Raw genomic sequence first — 21,822 nt, forward strand, 5'->3', positions numbered from 1 at the left:
AAAAAATCGCCTTTTTCACCGAGATTTTCGCCCTAAATGAGCCCCCTTTCCTCGTCATAGATTTTTTTTTTAATGCCTGTGAATAGGTGAAAATTCCAGGAAGATCTAGAAAAATATCATGGCGTGTTCTTTCGACGATGCAGATGCGATTCTTCCGCACTTTTGCGGATCGATATATGTATATTGGAGTTTCATTTCACCCAATTGTTGAGATTGAATTAAGAGACATCGGACGGATGGAAGAACATAAATAATACTTATCGACATTAGGTATAGACGTTACCTACTTTACTCACCGTAGTTACGCAAGATTCCTAATCCAATGTTATCAACAGATTTGCATGACGTTTAAATGTATATAACGTACATGTGTCACGGGATGCTGATGTTGTGCAATTGATTATAGCCTTTCTCTTTTGGGCGACACGAATCTGAGTTGACAATCTCGTGTCGCGATGAGGACCAGAAAGCATTATTTTCTCGCGTCCCATGTTCCGTATGGGGCAAGATTCATACTTGAGAAACGTCAAATTATAATGTTTGTTAAATATGTAGTCAACAACAAGTGTGCCAATCAAGTTCGCGAATCTGTCATTTCGCAAATTACAGCATAATCTACTTCCTGAGACCTTCGGGAGATCCTAGATAAATTTGCGTAACAGTTTGTCATCGATAGAGAAACTCGTTTCTATTCAGACACGAATAATTCATAAATCTCAACAAAAATCATCAAGTTTTATACATGAAATTTATATATAATTTATAAAATAAATATATATACAATATTAAATATTAACAAATATGAATGAAACCAAAAATAATATAGTGCGAGTGGTGTTTCTATCTTTGTTGCTGGACCTTCTAGCATTTACAATGATATTACCATTGTTACCAGCTCTGTTGGATCACTACAAAGATATAGAAAATGGACATGGATTATACTCTACTATTTTCGGCTATATAAAGAGCATACAAGTATTTTTTGATGCACCAGATAAAGTCAGTACAGTTCTGTATGGAGGTTGGTAACACACATGAAATTTTTATTCAAAAGCAATCTGTAAAGTAATATATGTCTATCTAAAAATCACATTTTTGTGAGATATTAAATATGATGTAAAATATCAATTTTATTACAGGTTTCCTAGGCTCTATGTATTCCTTCTTGCAATTTCTTGGATCACCAATCATAGGAGCATTATCTGACATTTATGGACGGAAACCTCTAATGCTTTTATGTCTAACAGGCATTTCACTATCGTACCTGTTGTGGGCATTTTCCACAAATTTTGGTATATTTGTATTGGCAAGATTCGTAGGTGGTATCAATAAAGGAAATATCAGTCTATCCATGGCCATTATCAGTGATGTTACTTCTCCAAAAACAAGAGGAAAGGCAATGGTAAAAAACAATAAATAAATACAAAATAAATACTATTTATTTAAATTATTTTCTTTTGCTTTTTGCAGGCGCTTGTGGGAATAGCTTTTTCCATAGGTTTTGTAGTGGGACCAATGATAGGAGCGTTTTTTGCTTGGACCTCGAGTGGTAATAGAGAAGGCACGTGGTATGTGATACCAGCCTTATTTGCATTTTTCCTGGCTTTAAGTGACTTATTTTTCGTTGCTTATTATCTCAAAGAGAGTCTACAATTAAAACATAGAGCGACCACTTTGGGGAAAGGATTATCTGGGGCAATTTCATACATTAATCCTATAGATCTCTTTCAATTTAATGGAGTATCCAGCTTGAGTCAACAAGGTATATATTTCTATATAATAATATAAGGATATAAGAAGCAATTTATATCATATGTACCTTTGTACATATTTCATAGCAGAGCACAATAATGTTATTAATATTTTTATAACATTTATCAATTGATTTGTAACATTTATATATTTGTAACATCTAAATCATATAAATAGCATAAGCATAAGAATTCTAATAAGCTTTAATAATTATTGTTAATAGTTAAATAATTATTAATAATTATTTAACTTATTATTATTATTTATAATAATTGTGTAACTTTTATTTTCAGACCAACAAGATTTGAAAATACTGGGTCGAGCATATTTTATATATCTGTTTATCTACAGTGGCTTGGAATTCACTCTGACATTCTTGACCCATCATACATTTGGATTTACAAGCATGCAACAGGGCTGGATGTTTCTTGGAATTGGATTGATCATGGCAATCTTACAGGGTGGTTGGGTACGACATATTCCCCCAAATAGAACGAAAGCTATCAGTGAACTGGTAAAAAACTTTAATTTATACAATCATTTCTATAAATTTTTCGTTTTTAAATATTATAAATAATAATTTTTTATTATAAATTATATTGTTTTTGTTATTTTAGGGTTTGTGGCTAATAATTCCTGCATTTGTATGTATCGGTATCGCTACTGGTATACCGATCTTGTGTGTCGGGATTTTTCTTTTTGCAGTTTGTGAGCATTATGTTTATTTATTTATCTATTTATTTGTCTATATCACATAAGTTACTCGAATTTATTATTAATTTATCGTTAAGCACGCGATACGCAATAATACATCTCACAATAATTATTATTTTACTATTTTTATTGCAGCTACTGCCATGGTTGTTACTTGTATGATGACTTTAGTAACGCGTATTGGACCTGAACATCAAAAAGGCGTAATTACTGGTACATTTCGTTCTCTCGGTGCATTAGCTCGTGCTTGCGGACCTATCGTTGCATCTTCAGGTATAGAAATTCGCGTGAAGATGTTTCTATTTCATCGATTTCGTTTTCTCGAATGCATTTAAGTTTCTATTTCAGCATTTTGGTGTATTGGAAGTACCTTGACCTATCTAACCGGCGCTCTATTTCTCATGTTACCGCCGCTCATTTTGCACGGCATGCATACTTTATAATATTTGACGAAATCAAATAGAATTTCATAATGTCTTTTTATCTTAAATAATTCCTATTTGATCGACAGTATTTTTATTATATATTATTGCCTCTGCTGCCTTTTAAAGATAATATATAGTAGCTACATATAATAGTAATATATAAAATATAATAATTATACTATTATTAATTAATCAATGGACATCACACTCTTACTGGATATTATATTTATATTTTATATACATATTATATTTTATATTTTTTATTTTGAATGAAAAATAGATATTTAGTTACATATATACGATTTTATATGTAAAGTTATAAAAAAAGATTTTATAAAATTGTTATATACAAATATATTTCATAAGCTTGTTATTGTATATGTATTATATAAATGTTACATTCGATTTAATTTTCAAGATCTTCTATTTATTGTAATTATACTTTCTGCATCTTTTTCCGGAACCTGAAAACTAAATTAGACGGATATTTACACGAATTGCGCAGAAGAGCGGAATCCCACCGTCGTGATTTATCAATGAATGATACGTCGATAATCTTTTCCTTACCTGGAATTAATTCTCCGTGCGCGCGCTGATAGTCGATTTATCTCATTGTCAGAATGTGCTCCGTTCGACGCTACGGAAGTTTCGAAGCGTTTAATTGACCAGTTGGAATGGAAGGGGTAGAGGGTCTTTTTTTTCGCACTAATGAGCCAATCGAACGCTTCGCGACTCCGGTTGCGCGTCAAGCGTAAACGCAGCCTCGGTTTCTGCGCAGAAAGGAGGAAGAAGAAGCGAAGAAAAACAGAGACAACGGCCGAGAGGAACTGACCTGTCGTCGCTGTTTATCGATAAATCACGTCCGCGTGCCAAGTGCGCATGTTCCCGTAGATCACGTGGTCAACCCACTCCTCGATTACCCCTCCACCGGCGCCATTTACGGTAGTAGGATTCCGGGAATTTGTCGGCTCCGTTCATTTTGTCATCACCCACGTCGCCTGTCGGGCGCAGCGCTTCGCGAGCGTGAAAAACGATTGGAGAACGAGAACTGACATCGGAGATTGGAGAACGACGTCGTGGTAAGGACAACTTGTAGGAGAAGGGACGGGTTTCCGAGCACCTTATTGATGGATGCTGATGAATGCGGGCGCGAAAGTGACCGCCTCCCCTAATTACCAAGTTGCTTCGCGATTACTTGGGGGTTAACCGACATCATTGCCTAAGCGAGTTCATTTCGTCGAAAGCAGCAGGACGAGTACCAGGAAGAGAGGAGACAACAGGCGGCGACTACGACGACGGAGGCGGAAGACATCGACCTGCAGTAGTGGCGGCAGTGGCGAACACGCAATTGCGTGTTACCTCTCCGCCGGAGATTATTACGAAATCGAAGCGAGAAGGTGAGCGGATAAAATCCGTCAACTTCTAGAATAATTGGCGATAGTAGTCATCGCCAGCTCCTCGCTCGCTCCGTCTCTTCTCCATCTTCCTTTTTATTTCCTCCCTCCTTTCCTTCTCGCTCGCTGCTTCCGCTCCGTTCCCTCTTATCTATCTGCGCTTTACACGATTTTTTTCCCTTCCCCTTTAGGAAAGAGCGAGTTTACGCACGCGACATGCCCGATTGCCCCGCGAATTTTCACAAACCTTGAACGATTCAGCCTGCCTGAATCTCGAATCCCGCATCGCGTGAAATGCGCGCGTCAAAGTTTTGCGCATCTCCGAGCGCTCCTCTCGGAGCAGATATTCTCGTACGCAGCAACCATCTATCGCGAACTTAGCGCGCCGACGTGCCTCCATCCCGATGAGCATGAGACGAATGATAAATCACGTTTAGATTGCCGAGTCTTTTCTTCGTTTCTTTCTTTTTTACTTTTTTTCTCAGTATTTTGCTCGAAGATGAATAAAAATGCTATCCGTTTTTCATTGGAGTCAAACAATTGTACTTATATATATTTTCTTTCTTTTTCAAAATAGTGAGCCAAATTTTACACTGGTGAATTGCAACCTTTCAATTTGATACTAACATAAAATAATTACAGTTTGGACAGTGTTTAAGGCTTTCTTAGTATTACATTTATTATTACATTTTATCTTGTATAACTTTCAAACACTAAATGACAAGAATATATTTGTGTATATAATAAAAATAAATTACTTAATTGATGTAACATAATAGTTATTCTTTTTAAACACAGATTAATATTACTATAAAGTATGTCGTTGTGGGCGAGAGCACAACAATTGCCGGAAGATTTACTTGAAGAAATACGTGCTGTGTATGCAGAGAATACATTTCCAATTGAAGTACGGCATTACTTATCAGTATGGATAGAAGAAAAACTATTGTAAGTATAGACTATAAACATTAAATTTATAGATAGATACAGAGGATGTATTCCTTGGAAAACCTGAGAAATATATTTGAAACGCATAACTTTTGTTTAATTTTTGGATTGCTTACAATATAACAGCAAAATGATCAGAGAATTTTTTTTACATTTCCTAAATTCTAATAAAATTCCATAAATATTCCTTGATTTTTCCAAGTACAAGAGAAACAGCTGAGAATTTCCATATTTTTTCGGAACATAGAATACAAAAGATAAATATATATATATATATATATAATTTATACAATATTTAAACAATAAAATATTGAATATGCATGTTTATTTTACAGAAATCATTTTTTTAATAATTTGGAAATTCAGCACTTTGAAACTGATCTCCTCTCCCTCATTTCATTCCCACTTTGAAACTTGTTACCCTTTTCCACCTGTTTTCCTTCTATCTTTTCTTTAGAGATATTTAGGTAGTAGTCTTTTTATATTCTTGTACCACACTTGTTTTCTCAATCTTTGTCAATCTTCCTACCTTTTATATTTCGCTCTCTTTTATACACACACATACTCACCTGCATTATCTTGTATTGCAGTCTTCTTTTCTTCGTATCATTTCTTATTTACACCTGCCAAACAGTAAATTTACATATTACACTTATGTACACAATTATATTTATATATTTATTAATTTATACTATGTACGTATATATTATATACTATATATTATATTAATATATTTATATTTATATGTAACTGTATACTATGTATATATGTATGTATATATGCCTTCTTATATATATTAAAACATCTTAGTATTTTACATATTAATATTAGTACAGCTTTCAGTTTTAATAAAAAAATGAATTATTCTATTTAGTTTGTGTTGTAAACATATACATACATTTTAATATTTAATTTTAACATTTATTTATCTTTATAAAATTTTTAATTTTATTTTTTAAATTAATGTAGTAATTATATTTTAGGAATATTGTAGAATCGAATATACATAATGAACAGTATATATCTGATCTTATTGGAGCACTGATTCAAGAATTAGAAACGAAAGCAAATAATATACAAAGCGGAGAAATGTTTTTGACAAAATTAAAGTTGATGGAGGCTGCTAAACTATTTCGTGTAAGTTATATATATCTCTTTTTATATCATCTTGTGTTACATTTTGTAATTTAATCAAATCGAGATGCTCTTAAATGATTATACTTATATTACAGCAAAAATATGGCGAAGATCCAATGAGGCTGTTTCATACAATTAGATATTGCTTAGGGGCAGAGATGAAACTTGTAGCACAAGTTGAAAATTTAGGTAATACATTCATGACTAATGATAAGATGAGTATAATAAACAATTCAGGCACAGAAATAAAACAACAGTTTGGAATTTTGCGGCAAAATGTGAATGCGAATGCGAACTTTATACGAATGATTGAAGAACAGCAAGAAGCTTTTGCTCTCCTTTATCATGACTGCACAAAGGTGACCGTCAATTTGCAACAACTTCTTTCACAGAATCATCAAAATTTAGAATCAGAGAAAAAACAACTCAAAAGGTAAGATAATCCAAATAGTTACTCTATCAAGAGATTTTGCAAAGTATTTGTTATAAATTTTATTATTATTACTTTTGTTAGATACACTTGTCCGCGAAAAAAACGGGCTACTAAATTTTAGCACAATTTCTTAACATCTTTCAAATTTGGTTTTCTTGATTTTGAAAAGGAATGTTCAAGCTTTAGTTTGAGTTTCGTTTCATCTCAATATAATGATTTTTTGCTGTTGAAAGATGTTAAAAAATTATACTAAAATTTAGTAATCTGTTTTTTTTTGCGGGTGAGTGTAGATATATTATTTAAATTACAGACAAAAAGAACATGGAGAACAATCATTGAATAACAAAATAGCTTATATATTCAACTTACGTGTGGAATCTGTTGATAAGATGAAAGATACAATTCATAGGTTGAGTATGTTACAATCAAGAATCCTCGATGAGGAACTTATCAGGTAAAATGTTAACATGTACAAAATATATATCTTTATATATGTTTATTTTGTCAAATTCTGATATGATTTTAACATTTCTCTCAGTTGGAAGAGAGATCAACAGTTAGCGGGCAATGGAGCAACTTTTACCAGTAATTTGGACCTCATTCAGAACTGGTGCGAGAATCTCGCTGATATAATCTGGACAACTCGGCAACACATCAAAGACGGGGAACGTTTGAAGAGCAAGTTTCAACCATTCGAACCACAGACGATGCTACAGAATATTTTTCCAACTTTAAACTCTCAAATTACGCAACTACTCAGTTCGTTAGTCACGAGTACTTTTATCATTGAGAAACAACCGCCGCAAGTCATGAAGACCAATACCCGTTTCACAAGCACAGTTCGCCTTCTCGTTGGTACCAAATTGAATGTTCATATGACACCGCCGCAAGTAAAAGCGAGTATAATCAGCGAATTGCAGGCGAATGCTTTGCTGAAAAACGATAAAATGAAAAACGGCGATGCCAGCGGCGAGATTTTAAATAACACTGGCTCGATGGAATATCATCAGGTTTGTGAGAATATTTAATATTAATTTTATATTATAAATTTGATGTTATATATACAGGGCGTCTGTGCTATCATCCGCCAAAAAAAAAACCATAAGTAGATTTCGTTAAATCAAACCAAAAATTCATACCATTTTGAAAATCATCACGTAAAATTTCGAGATATTAATTAAAGAAGATCGGCCAATAAGCGCGTGGCGAGAAAAGCCGTCCCACTGTAAGGCCGATATTACATTTGTCGTATGACAAATTTTTTAAGCACATTGATTGGCTGCGGGATAGAAAATTTCTAAAGATTCAAAAAATTATTATCCCGCAGCCAATCAATGTGCTTAAAAAATTTGTCGTACGACAAATGTAATATTAGCCTAACTTGATACTAAGCGCGCGGCGAAGCAGTGGGCGGGGCTTACTCATCAACGCAACGTTGAAGTGCCGTGTGCCGCCATCATGTTTTGGGGAATGCCCCACCCGCCGCTTATACTTGTACGGATTGGTTGATCTTCTTTAATTAATATCTCGAAATTTTACGTGGTGGTTTTCAAAATAGTATATGACTTTTTGGTGCGGTTTAACGAGATCTACTTATGGTTTTTTTTTTTTTTGGCGGATGATAGCACGCTCTGTATATGTGGGAAACCTGGAATTTTCATGAATTTTTTTTAGGAAAATCAGGGAATTTCATAGAATTCTTATAGAATTTTATTAGAGAATTAAAAAAAAATGAAATATCTTATGAAAACTATTCAATTTTTTTACGGTATATTTGCAGAAATGCAAAACACTTGAAGCTTAAATGGCTCTGTGTTTTTCTTTTATATAAATAAAAAATATTAGAAAACACATACAATAAAAAGTTTTACTTTAATAGATTTTAATAGATTAAATAATTGCATAACAAAATCTTCAGAATATTCTCTTTATCTAGAATTTTAAATAAAAATACTTGGAAGACTAGGAAATTTTTTTACAAGATATAAGTAGACATCTTGAATAATATAAAGCAACTACTCAGTTCGTTAGTCACGTAATTAAAAATATTACATTTTCGTAATGCTATTTTGTATAGACAGCTGGACAACTTTCGGTGAGCTTTCGCAACATGCAGTTGAAGAAGATTAAGCGAGCTGAAAAGAAAGGCACAGAATCCGTAATGGATGAGAAATTCTCGTTGCTGTTCCAATCGCAATTTACTATTGGCGGCGGCGAATTAGTATTTCAAGTTTGGACACTGAGTCTGCCCGTAGTTGTAATTGTACATGGAAATCAAGAACCGCATGCTTGGGCCACAGTTACTTGGGACAATGCTTTCTCTGAAGCAGGTAGAGTGCCGTTTCTCGTACCCGACAAAGTACAATGGCGACAAGTTGCAGAAGCTCTAGACATGAAGTTTCGTTCGGCTACCGGTCGTGCTTTGACTCCGGAACATCTCAAATTTCTTGCGGAAAAGGCATTTCGCGGTACTGTACCGCAAGATTACTCGAATACACTACTGAGCTGGGCTCAGTTCTGTAAGGAACCATTGCCCGAGAGAAGCTTCACTTTTTGGGAATGGTTCTATGCTATCATGAAGTTGACCAGGGAACATTTAAAAAATCCATGGATAGACGGATGTATTCTTGGATTCATTCGGAAGAAGCAAGCGGAAGAAATACTAGCTGATTATGAATCGGGCACTTTTTTGATGCGATTTTCCGATTCTGAACTCGGTGGTATTACTATCGCATGGGTTGGAGGTAAAATACCGAAACAAAAATCAAAGTATTATATTATATGTGATCTTTGTATTGATAGGGATGTCATATCATTAATTTCTTATATCTTAATGTTTTTCCAGATAACAAAGAAATTTTTATGCTGCAGCCATTTACGGGCAAAGATTTCGCTATTCGTAGCTTGGCGGACCGCCTTTTCGATCTACATCACTTGAAATATCTCTATCCAACTCTTAATAAAATAGAGGTTTTTAACAAATACACTACTCCAGTTAGTGGTAGGGATCGAATTTTGAATGAACTAATTCATGTAATTTATTATTGAGTGAGTCAATCAGTAATAATTAATTGATTTCCTCAGAGCAAACATCGACGAATCCTAATGGATATATCAAGCCGCAATTAGTAACACAAGTGCCAGCTTTGAGCGCGCTCGGTTTCGGTGGACAAACGCCGTCTCATTCCTCCATAGCGAGCGTAAATAACAACATCCAAACTAGACCAAGTGAAAGCTATCCTGCCACCCCGCAAACCATGTTTCAAACGCACAGCCCCGATCCTTCTGTAAGGGACACCGCCTCTGTAGCATCAAGGTCAGTCCCTTGGATGATATCCAATCGACAATCTTGATTAAATTTTTCAAATTGACTCATATTGATAATCTAATTGATACTAAGACGTGTAGATGTCTAGATATGCTCGTTGAAGTGCATTCATATCTCATTATTTTTTTGAAAAGAAAATGAATCTCAGACTATATAACATATTCGATAAATCGAGTAAAAATATAGTAGATTTTTTTATTAATCGTATAATTTTCGAGAAAAGTCATTTTTCTTTAGTTTTCTTTATTCGGATAATAGAAAGGATATTTTATATTTTTTCTTGCATTTTTTTTTCGATGTTTGTAGTACGATTTCTCGAATGCTGTGCATTACTTGTATTTTGTGAATTTAAGAAATATATTAATATAATATTAATTATAGAAAAATTTGAACCGCAGCTCCAAAACTGTGTAGTATAATTAAATTTGTATTGTTGTTAAATTTTGTTTGTGAATTGTTTTTATTTTGACAAAAATTTTGAAAAATTTATTTTTTGTTTTATTTTATTTTATTAAGGTGCATTTTATATGTGTATCAGAATATGCAAAATACGAATGTGACTATCGAATGTTCTATCGAATATAACTATTGAGGACAAAGACATATATGAACTTATTTAAAAACATAATTACTAAATTCGAAGAATTATAAACATTCCTTATAACTAGCTCACACTTTGCATATTTCTGGATCTCCTACTACCAATAAAAATCATCAGTATTCTTTCTTTTTTTTCATAAAGATTTTTTGACATAAAGCTTTGTAGAGAAATGTAATGACGACTACGAGCATGCAGATAATTTTTGTAGACATTTTTATGATATATTTAGTTTCATAATTCAGCTACGACAGAAGAAATCAATATGCATCAAAATATACAAATTATATATAATTGATTTTGTGAATGATACTGTATATGTATATTGAACGATACTGGATTATTCCTTGCTAGTCTTATCAGAAGAACGCAAGTGAATTCAAAAAATAACTTATCAAAATACGTGTGAATATATGGATGGTTCGGTCATTCATGACAATCATGTTAAAAAATTGTTGCTAATATTCATCTTTTTCCTTTTTGATTATTTTCGTTATATTTTCCTACGATATATATATTTATTGTTCCAGTATTTTTATCCAATAATCACAGTAATTGGACCAACTATCTATAAATTTAAGTATTAAAGGGCATTATATTAGATCAATGGTACACACAAAAATGCAGCAAGCCATAAATAATAAATAAATCGATCAATCAAGCAATTAAAATCAATTTGCTTATTGTTTATGTGTTAATGCTACGTTCTTGCATGTGCCATAACGTGACTTTATATTAAATATTAATTTATCAAACTGATGCTGTCGTAGTATTTGATCATAAGAAAGATTATACATATATATATTCTCTATAATATTACAAATAAGTGCCTTTATATACAATTATATTTTAACTTTAGATATTGTTAGCGATTAATGCATTAAGTTTTATAATTGGTATTAAAAGTTCGATCTCTGTTTTTTACTCGAATTTTTATTATTGTTTATTTTTTGACATTAATATATGTACATATTAGTATCAAATAACTATAATATCTATATTGTACAAGCAAATAGAATTATAACAGAAAACTCAATTTTCTAAATAAATTTATTATATAAAAAAATAAAATGTGAGGCCTAATAAATAATATAAAAGCAAAAAGAAAACTGGCTAAAAAAAGTTAAGTATAGAAAAATCAGATTGTGAATAATAATCTTCAACAAATTTCTTTAACTATCAGATATAAATGTTTTAATCCCTTTTTAAATTATCTTTCGTAATTATTAATAAAATAATATATCTCATACAGAGAGGAGAAATATTACAAACTTGAAAATTGAATATGATATACACATATGATATACATAGTATATTACAAATCGCGTATGTTTTGACTTTTAAACAATCTTAACAATTTTAACAAAAAATAACATACACATCGTAAGTCTTTCATTGATTCCAGTATCGCTAAATACAATACTTTATAATCAAAACAGTACATCATCTCTCTATGTTATCAACATCTATCTATATATGTATGATTTGTGTAGAGCTGTATCATGTCAAAGGTTATTAGGATATCTTTGACGATTATTCTTTATCTCTTTCCTTCTGTCTTGATTTTGTTATATATCTTCTCGTTCCCATTGTCTTTCTATTTTCTTTACAAACATATTTCTTTAGCATTATTATACATAATGATATTTTTGCAATGATTTATTGTTGCGACCATAAAGTGTTGTATCTAATGGCTGGATAAAAAAACTTGCCACGTTTATTTTCTATCAAAATCTTTGAGATTGTTTGGAGGTAAGAGCATACGATTTTGAACATATTACACATGTATTCAATTTTTAATTTTTATAATGTTTCTCCGGATGATATTCATTTATTTAATTACTAAAGATAGTCCGAAAAGAGATCGAAACGCTTATCTAAATAATTAAAGAAGAGATAATTTATTTCGAGATAATGATTCACACTCTTTATTCGAGATAATGATTCGCATTCTGTTTTCTGCGTTTGATTCTCATTAATTATTCTCTTTGATTCTCATTTTCTTCTTAAATTTATCTTTATAAGGATAGATGGTTATTTTTTGCGGATTGCAATTGAATCGATTTCTTTTCTATTCTAATACTCCTCTAGATTTCTTTTTATTATAAATCAGCGGTTTTCTTCTAACGACATTTTTTTCATTTGTATATCATTAATAAAAGTAGTGTCTGAGAGAGTGTTTTAAAATAGAGGAAATGCTCAGTTTTGGTATGACGTATCACGTATGTATGTACATAGAATAGAAAAAGTCGATTATATTTCTCTATTGTTATACGAGACATCTCAATCTTAACAATTTTTATGATACAATTATATATGTCAATTGTGAACCAATCAAAAATATCATTAATGCGTAATTAATTTTTCGACTGCCAAGTATTTTTCTATGACTCATTTTTCGAATGCAACAGCTTATTATAGCTTAATATATAATATATAGCTTTTGTATTACGAATTTTTGCGTATTATTAACTCATAGCTGTGTATATAGAGTGTACGAGGGTAAACGTTCGTATGTTGAAAAAATGCACATTTACCACGAATGGGATAAGTGAATATCCCAATCTTAGTATAACAATTGTGTCCGAGAAAGCCGGAGCGAGCCGCTACAACACTAATGAAAAAATTTGATACTATCCTGCGAAATACAGCTCCAATCACTCGCAGCTGGCAATTGAGTAAAGTCGTTATTTGCAAACTCATCGAAACATACATGTATCTTCATTTTGTTGCCTTGTGTTATGCACAAGTCACAAGGAATTTAAGAAAAAAACAAACCACTCGCACGACTTCCTCTTTTGCTTTTCTCGAGAACATGACCGATATCTATTAACTATTTCGGCTCGGACGGGGCTCTTATGATTCGTATTCCCCTTTTTGCCGTGTTGTACCGGCTATACCGGCTGTAATCGGTCATCTTTTTGAAAAAAAAATAGTAGATAAATGCACACGCACTTCTCTCAAAAAAAAGAAGAAAAGAAATATGAAAGAGAGAAAGAGATTTTTAAGTTTGTGATAATTTATTATCAGCGAATTGCCAGTGATTGGGGATGTGTTTTGATCTGTGATAGTTATGCTCCGGGTCTCGGCCAATCAAGCATCGGACAACAAAGCTCGGACTTGGACTTGGAACTGATGCAGCCAATTGACGAAAATCTTAACCAGTCAATCTTGGATCCGTTGAATAGCTTCAACTTTGACTTCATATCATACAACGCTAATAAGCTGCAGTAAGAGGTATGCGAAATATATCTTTATCGTTTGACAATGATCCGACGAATGATGATTATCATAAAGCGCAATTTTTATCTTTCTTCGATCTCTGTTTACGTCTGTTGTTTTACACAAACAAATGATTTATATGAAAATTGATGCAACAGTAATATATATATATATATATATATATATATATATATATATATATATATATATATATATCACTGTTACATCAATTTTCGTGCATCAATGATGCGTGAATTATTTAATACAAGGAGGGAATTAATGTATCCTAAAGTGAAATATGTAAACTACTTATTGTTTTTCTCTTTTTCTTATAATGAAATTCATCACATACATACATATAATCAAGAAAGAAATGACTTTCTTGTATGTTTAGAAAATTATAAAAAACAAAGAATTATTATTAGAACCTCGCTATTCTTAATCATCTTTATTCTGAATTTCATCTCATTTTGAATCATTTGGAATTTTTCTTTTGTTCTATTCTCCCGCTATTCGTCATCTAATCATGCTTAGAGTGAGAAAGCTAGCGAAAGACACAGAACGATGGTATTTTCGTTCTGCAATGTGCCATTAGAGTGGGAGAATTGAGGGAAGATTCCAAAATAAAAGAAGAATTCGATCATTCCAGAATTAGAAGCGTGTTCTACGCATATCTATATCTATATATAGTGAGAGACTCTCGATTGTAAATACGATTCTTGATTCTATTGTAAGTAAACGATTCGATTTTTGACTGTGAGTGATTCTAAAGCTTCAGCCGATTATTTAGTTTGTTTAAACGTTTAAGTTTTGATGCTAAAAATGAGCAATTATTGAAGATTAAATAAGCCCGGTGTCTTACTAATGAAAAATGGCTGAGCAATATGTATTTGCAATCGAGAATCACTATACATTTATATAAAATAGTAATATATATTTGTTGATCATGCACACAAATAAATCGTGCATAAGTGTAATAAAGTTTGAGGGTCTCTGCACAAAACATGCTAATATATGCATGACTGTATGAAAATATCTTTTTACATTTATTTTTTCACAATATTTTATTGGAACAGAAATTCTGTATGAATTCTTTTCTTTGTAAATACAACTTTCTGATTCGAAAAGCAGGGGACCCTTCTTCAATGTTCGGTCAAATGCTTTTTTTCCTACTTTTTCTAATCTTTTATTTCTTATACATATATTGAATTTATACTAGTGAGAAAGCGACCAAAAATTACTTATTTGTGTTCGCACTACAGTTGATGTTTTGATGATATTTTATCGAATCTTGTTTTCTCTTAAGTTTTTCATGTCACCTCCAACATTTATCATTTAACGATCGTTTAACTCTAATTTAAATTCTTGTAGGATATAAAGAAATCCACGTACAAAGATTGTTATTATCTACGATATACGAAGCGTTAAGAGGGCTTGTGTAATTATAAATATAATTGCACACTTATATGTAAGAATAGCGATTTAATTAATGTCTAGACATTGTATGGCATATACATACCCTGGCGAAAATAAGAAACTTTATAAAGCGTTAACAACCGTTGAGTGAGGGTTTTCTGAGAGTTTATATGCTTTTCAAACTTTGTAAGAGCACTTACATAACGCTGTTGGGTTTTGAATGCTTATCAAACGCTGCAGTGTTGCAATTTTTGTTCTACAAACTCTTTATATAATGTTACATGAAAGTTTTGCAATGGTGAGGTAACATTTTTCAGAGTACGTTCAGTAAACGTTGATACATCTTCGTGTACAGAGTTTACTCAGACTTTTCAAACGTTTACGTTTACGCTATAACGTACAAACGTCTTTTAAACGCTGCAGTGTTGCAATTTTTGTTCTACAAACTCTTTACTAATCGTTTTTAAACTCTCGACGAACTTCCACAAACGTTCATGTAAACGTCAAACAAACGTCTCATTTTTGCCAGGGTATATATAAATTTATGTACATATAAGAATTATTTTTATTAAATGCTTACATCGTTTTGTAGAAAAAATGTTATCGGATAATCTATCAAATGTGCTCATTTTTTCTTCTTTTCTTTTAATAATAATAATTCGTACGATGTTTGATAGTCGCAAATTGATTTTTTTAGAGACGTCTTTAGAGAAAAAAACAAAGTTATTATCATCTTCAAATTTAAATATGTTTAAGAATTAGATATATATATAGAAGCTAGATATTCACCGAAGAGATTTTGAGAGTACAAGAGATGTTATTAAAGAAATAGACAATCATCTTCATATACATGATGGTATAGTCAAGTTACAATTGAATGTGTGTTTTGGATTTGAAAAGGATATCGAATGAAAACAAAAATTTTCATTCAATTAAAAATCTTTGATTTGTGATTGTATTCTACTTGAGTTTTGGAAAGATCAGGTCAAATCGTGAAGACTACATTGTACGATCTTTTAAGTGCCTTATACAGTTCTTTAAACCTTGTATTCTTAAATTTTTCGGCAAATGCTAGCCGCAGGTTTAAGAAGATAAGTTTTAACATTTTTTTAATTAGTTTTTATTTTGTATCTTAAGCATTATCATGCAATATTAGATTATTATATATACATATGTATGATTTTATCGAGAAGACGATTCTTCGCGAAGATTCATATGCGTTATTTAGCGAATAATCTAATTTTTAGAGAGAAAAGAGAGAGAATGTATAAAGAATAAGGAGATGTATACAGAACAGATTCAACACACATATACATATATATTTTAAGCTTAAAGTTAACTTACTATAGTCTATTTTCTTCCCTATATACACATACACATAAACATATATATATATATATATATATATATATATATATATATATATATATTATATATTTTATCAATAGAAAATCTGTCAATTATTATATATGTATTCATAATGTAAAACATGAATCCGTCGTGTAAATAGGAATACACATACAACGTCGTCCTTATATTATTATATGTGTACGAAAATGTGTATTTCGAATAGATATAGACATCATCATCTATTGATCTTTTTATCAAAGATTAGAGTTTATTTTATTATCGAGAATGATTAAGCGAGAAATAACTATTATATTACTAGTATGCACATCTCCTTGTTTACTACATTGCTACATAAATTTGACATAACATGCATGTGTACGCAATAAAGTACGTTGTAAATCAACATAATGGCTATTTATTGCTGAATACTTATTGTTAAAATAAAATTACGCACCATATGATTCTTGAAGAGGAAAATATAAACCTGTTTAATCTTACTTTTTATTCATCTCTGATATTAACTCATTAAAATCTTTTTAACATATGTAAAGAATTTCATAATTAATACTAATTGAAGTAACCGTCTACGTTTCTTTTCGGAAAACCTTAATATATTCAGAGAACATACATAGATTTTTTTTTTTAAGAAAATTTATATAAAGAAATTTAATGATACTTTCGTTTTATTCTCGCTAAAATAATTTTACTTATCTAATATATAAAGTCTTTATCTTGAAAACAGATCGTTAATGAATTAAAGTGACGTATAATATCAACAAGTATATATTGTATCTAGTTCAAGAGTGTTTAGGATGTTGCTGTTGCTGGACTAGATGCAGAGGTGTCATCTTGCTCGTCAATTGGACACAAGCACTCTACGCACGTATCGTTTTCGATATAACGACCTGGTGCGGGATAACTCATGTGATAGACTGTGTCACTGGTCATCGGATGTTCGGGCGGCCGATATTTACTCTTCTGGGCCCACGGCAGTTCTTCTTTAGATTTCGACGTCCATGGTTGATACGATAATTTATTTATCGTTTCAGAGTCTATTTTAATTTCCGGTCTGCGGACAAAGTAAAATATATTGCAGGATCGATGCGACAATTCGCAGAATAGGCTAAATAGGTAAAAACATTTATTTAAGTTAGATCAGATGAAAAGATTTCTTCTTTCGAGAGGAAAAAGATTCTTCTCGTCAAAAGTCTCTTTTTTTTTACATCATAGATAAATTTTTTTATACTAGTTGTTTATAGTCATACTTGATTTAACACGCTTCATGTCTATTTATGTATATCTTTCTTCACGCTTTTTCTTACCTACGATATTGCGTAACTGCGGGCTTGTAACTGCAAACAGGTTTTATTGCGTCGAGCTTTACATAAGACAACCCGGTGGTCGTGTTCCCCTCAAATGGTACGTCGACGGTGCGAATATTGTCGCTTGGGATGACGAGATCCGGACGCGACGTCATTTTTGCTATATATTCGCAACGAGTTGTTGTCTCCGATTGCATTCTATCGGCTGCTATACCTTTAGAACGCGGCGGCACAAACGGCTTCCGTCTCTCGGCATAGACTCGTTGATAGCTTAGCTGCAAGGTGACGTGCATGACTCATTAGAGAATAAAAATCACGCTAGAATAAAAACCATTATTTGTTTTTATTCAAGCATAATGAGAGAAGTCACCTTGTTGGTCGTATCGGTAGACATCTTTACGTCGGGAATAGAGATACTGCTGCAGGGAATAAACGGTTCCACGCGCTCCGTATCACCCGGCAAATAGCTCTCCTTGTAGATGGTTTTATTCGCGAATTCGGCGCCGTAAGGAAATATATATGTCGCTGTAGGAAAAAAAGGTTTTTCCATCGAAACCATATCATTCTCCATATAACTCTCGGAATAAGTGGTTTTGCCGCACATTGCAATATCCGGGGATCTTAAAAATATAAATATGTTAATTTTGTTTTTTATATTATATAGATACACATATAATAAAAAAAGAGAGAAAAAATAAGCGTATAGACAGAGAAAATATATTTTTATATAATATTATATTATAATATATATTATATTCATATAGAATTTAATTTTTATCATTTTATATTCTCAAGAATTATGTTGATATTAGAAATAAAGTTATATAAATTTGAAGCAATATATTTTAAAACACAGATAAATACGTTATGGAATAATTTTTATTATTTAAATTGAATGCGGTATTTTAATTTGATATTACATATATCATCAGTATCACAAAATATATATAATATTCAGATTTATGTGCAGTACATACTTATATGCACGTTTCTGCATCCAGGGATAGGGTTCCCTCTTATCAACAATAAAAGGTTGATAACTTAATTTCTGCGTTGTTTCGCTAAGTAGCGGCTGGCTCGATGGACAATATTTTATTATTGGCTTGAAATTGATTGAAGGTTCCACAGGTCCAGGAGAAATATACGATAGTCTCATCATCGTTTTATCATCCAAGGGCGCAGAACTTGTGCGGATACTTCCGCAAGGTATAATCATCTCTGGTTTTTCGACATGTTTCGGCGTATAATCGCGACGAACCGTTGTTACGGTTTCCATTACACCCCGAACTGTCGTTCTAACAATAAGTAAAAAATCATAAATGATGAATATAATTTGTAAAGTTAAAAGTTGGATGAATATAATTTGTAAAGTTATAAAAACTTAATTAGTTATATAAATGACAAGTCAAAATAATTAATAATTATTAATAATTTTTCTTTAATAAGTTACCTAGAAATAATATAATCTCTCTTTATTTAAAATACTTCAATTTTGATAATAAAAATTATTATGGAAGTTAATATTAACTTCTATGATAGCAAAATAAAACTGAAGTATTTTAATATACGATACTTCTGATATCTATACTTCCGCAGGATATAATCATCTCCGGCTTCTCAACATGTTTTGGCATATACTTTGTTTTTATCTTTATATTAGAATTAATAATTTATGACTAATTCATAACTAATTATGAATAATTATCATTAATTATATAATTAATAATTATGTATCATTATTTTTATTTTTATATTAGAATTTATAATAATTTATTATTATTAATTATTATGGATTATATTATAGATTATAGAGACTATAGATTCATATAAATTATAATTATTATATATGTATAATGTTTGTGTATAAGTCTCTTTTCAATTTTAATTATTTCAATAGATTAAGTATAAGTTCTTAAAGTAAAAAAGAGAAGTCACGCGTTTACATTAGCAAAATGATAGCACACAATAATTATATTTTACTTATTAAAATGATAACTTTGTGTGTGAATATAATGGAAATCGTAATAACGTCATAATTATACGCCGAAGAATATCGAGAAGTCAGAGATGATTATATCCTTCGGAAATAAAGTATACGTTAAAGCATGTTGAAACGCCGGAGATGATTATATCCTGCAGAAGTAGTAAACATCAGAGATATCAGGTATTAATACACTTCAGTTTTTTTAGTAATATTAATCATAATTAGTAATAATTGGTGAATAAGTAATAATTTTTGTCTTTTATTTTTATTTGTAGCTTATTAAAAGTAACCTATAGTAATTATTATGTTATTAATAATTATTAACGTAATTAAATTGTCAGGAATTAATTATTATTATTTAGAATATTATTATTAAAATAGAATTATTATTAATTTGTGCTTAGAAAATTAATTATATAATTATTGTTACTCCGATAGGAAAATTGTGGAAACATTTTACAATAATGACATCATGACTTTAAAAAAATTTTTCCATAATTGCACTAGCAAATGATTTGCCGTTATTATTCTGTTGAAATACTATTTAGAAATTAATTGCAAACACAGTTATTAATATTTTATAAAAGATCAATATTTTTAAAAATATTTCTATATAATTGCAAATCACAAATTTTATGCAAGATTTGTCATATAATTTTATAAATGTTTTCCTATCGGGATAATTAATAATTTTTTTATGTTTGACTTTATACTTAAATTAATTAATAATTATTATAAGTTTAATAAATATTAATTAAACTTATATTATTAATTAGATGATTATTAGTTAATAAAGATATAAAATTACGTTAAAAAATACAAAAAATATAATTTTGGCATTCTTATTCACATCCGTATCAAAAATAATTTCCTTTTTTTACATACTGCGAATATATTAATGGCACAAAGAGATCCAAGATTATCCTTTTCTCTTACCTACCTATGTTTCGGTATAATAGGCTCTGCTTTAACAATCTGCCACACGGGCTTGTAGGATAATTGATTAGTTGTCTCATCGACAAATTTTCCGGTACTTTTCTGAAGACTGTGGACAGGCCGAATCGGTTGCGATCGTGCATAACGTTGATCCACATTTAGATACGATAAATGATAAGTTGTATTGGTCTCGAATTGTTTTGACGGCACCTTGTACAATCGCTCCGGTGCAAAGGATTTTGCACGCGGAGGCTGCACGTACCTTTTGGCATACTATATGCGCGTACGAATATTAATAATCATAAATATAAGATAATTAATTGTATATTATATTACAATATGCAATAATAATAACCAGTAGCAGTTGTAAATTATGAATATATATTAATGACTTTTGAATAAACAACTTATTAATTAAATTATTATAATGAAAAGTTTAATACTGCATGTGAGGTGTCAATTGTGATAATGGATTTCATTGTATATAAAAATCATTAGAAAATAATTCAGTTTGCAAGATGAGATAAACATTACTTTAGCTTTGCATGGACACTTTATTGTTTTGGCAGATGATAAGGCTTTCCTCTTCGAACAAGACTCGACAACCTCCATATTGCAGCTTTAAATTTCCCTTTTCTTTCCATACATATATGTATGCAATGAACGATGCACTAATATTCTTCTACATAAAAATGATATTGTAATATCAAAATATTTAAAATAATATATATCTTGTAGAGTCAGATTTTTATAACATTGTAAAAAAATCTAATAAAATACGTCTGACATAGAATAGAAACTAACTTCGTGATATTCTCGCCGGAAAAATTTATCGTCGAGTCATCGAGTTTTTCCTCGAGATA

General features: G+C 31.0%; 3 protein-coding genes across 7 annotated transcripts; 2 read left to right on the forward strand and 1 right to left on the reverse strand.

Annotated features, from left to right (window-relative positions):
• Positions 1 to 347: 347 nt before the first annotated feature.
• On the forward strand, positions 348 to 3,263 carry Rtet (major facilitator superfamily domain-containing protein rtet). Its single transcript, XM_083095454.1, has 7 exons — positions 348 to 1,021; positions 1,140 to 1,402; positions 1,471 to 1,762; positions 2,046 to 2,266; positions 2,370 to 2,460; positions 2,602 to 2,739; positions 2,815 to 3,263. Exons 1-7 carry the CDS (start codon positions 802 to 804, stop codon positions 2,907 to 2,909), a joined length of 1,320 nt encoding a protein of 439 aa, XP_082951580.1. The 5' UTR covers positions 348 to 801; the 3' UTR covers positions 2,910 to 3,263.
• A 423-nt stretch (positions 3,264 to 3,686) lies between these two features.
• Stat92e (Signal transducer and transcription activator Stat92E) lies at positions 3,687 to 17,360 on the forward strand. 4 transcript variants are annotated; one of them, XM_083095361.1, is made up of 11 exons: positions 3,687 to 4,288; positions 5,084 to 5,233; positions 6,217 to 6,370; positions 6,466 to 6,803; positions 7,114 to 7,257; positions 7,342 to 7,813; positions 8,881 to 9,547; positions 9,649 to 9,804; positions 9,888 to 10,119; positions 13,801 to 13,966; positions 14,486 to 17,360. In XM_083095361.1, the coding sequence occupies exons 2-10, from the start codon at positions 5,103 to 5,105 to the stop codon at positions 13,961 to 13,963; spliced, it is 2,457 nt and encodes an 818-aa protein (XP_082951487.1). In that variant the 5' UTR covers positions 3,687 to 4,288; positions 5,084 to 5,102; the 3' UTR covers positions 13,964 to 13,966; positions 14,486 to 17,360. The 4 variants fall into 4 exon arrangements, with proteins under 4 accessions (XP_082951487.1, XP_082951494.1, XP_082951503.1 ...); XM_083095368.1 differs by having other exon boundaries at positions 3,687 to 3,970; positions 4,136 to 4,288; positions 13,801 to 17,360; XM_083095377.1 differs by having other exon boundaries at positions 3,687 to 3,970; positions 4,139 to 4,288; positions 13,801 to 17,360.
• On the reverse strand, positions 16,985 to 21,777 carry LOC145969357 (uncharacterized). 2 transcript variants are annotated; one of them, XM_083095413.1, is made up of 6 exons: positions 21,494 to 21,777; positions 20,964 to 21,232; positions 19,017 to 19,334; positions 18,410 to 18,659; positions 18,040 to 18,314; positions 16,985 to 17,786 (listed from the first exon to the last, which is right to left on the reverse strand). In XM_083095413.1, exons 1-6 carry the CDS (start codon positions 21,569 to 21,571, stop codon positions 17,525 to 17,527), a joined length of 1,452 nt encoding a protein of 483 aa, XP_082951539.1. In that variant the 5' UTR covers positions 21,572 to 21,777; the 3' UTR covers positions 16,985 to 17,524. The 2 variants fall into 2 exon arrangements, with proteins under 2 accessions (XP_082951539.1, XP_082951547.1); XM_083095421.1 differs by lacking the exon at positions 21,494 to 21,777 and having other exon boundaries at positions 20,960 to 21,231.
• Positions 21,778 to 21,822: the final 45 nt, after the last annotated feature.

Source organism: Camponotus vicinus, unplaced genomic scaffold (assembly GCF_025532165.1).
Source record: "Camponotus vicinus isolate PSW18456_S1 unplaced genomic scaffold, iyCamVici1.0 SCAF_1, whole genome shotgun sequence".
NCBI classification, from domain to species: Eukaryota; Metazoa; Arthropoda; class Insecta; order Hymenoptera; family Formicidae; genus Camponotus; species Camponotus vicinus.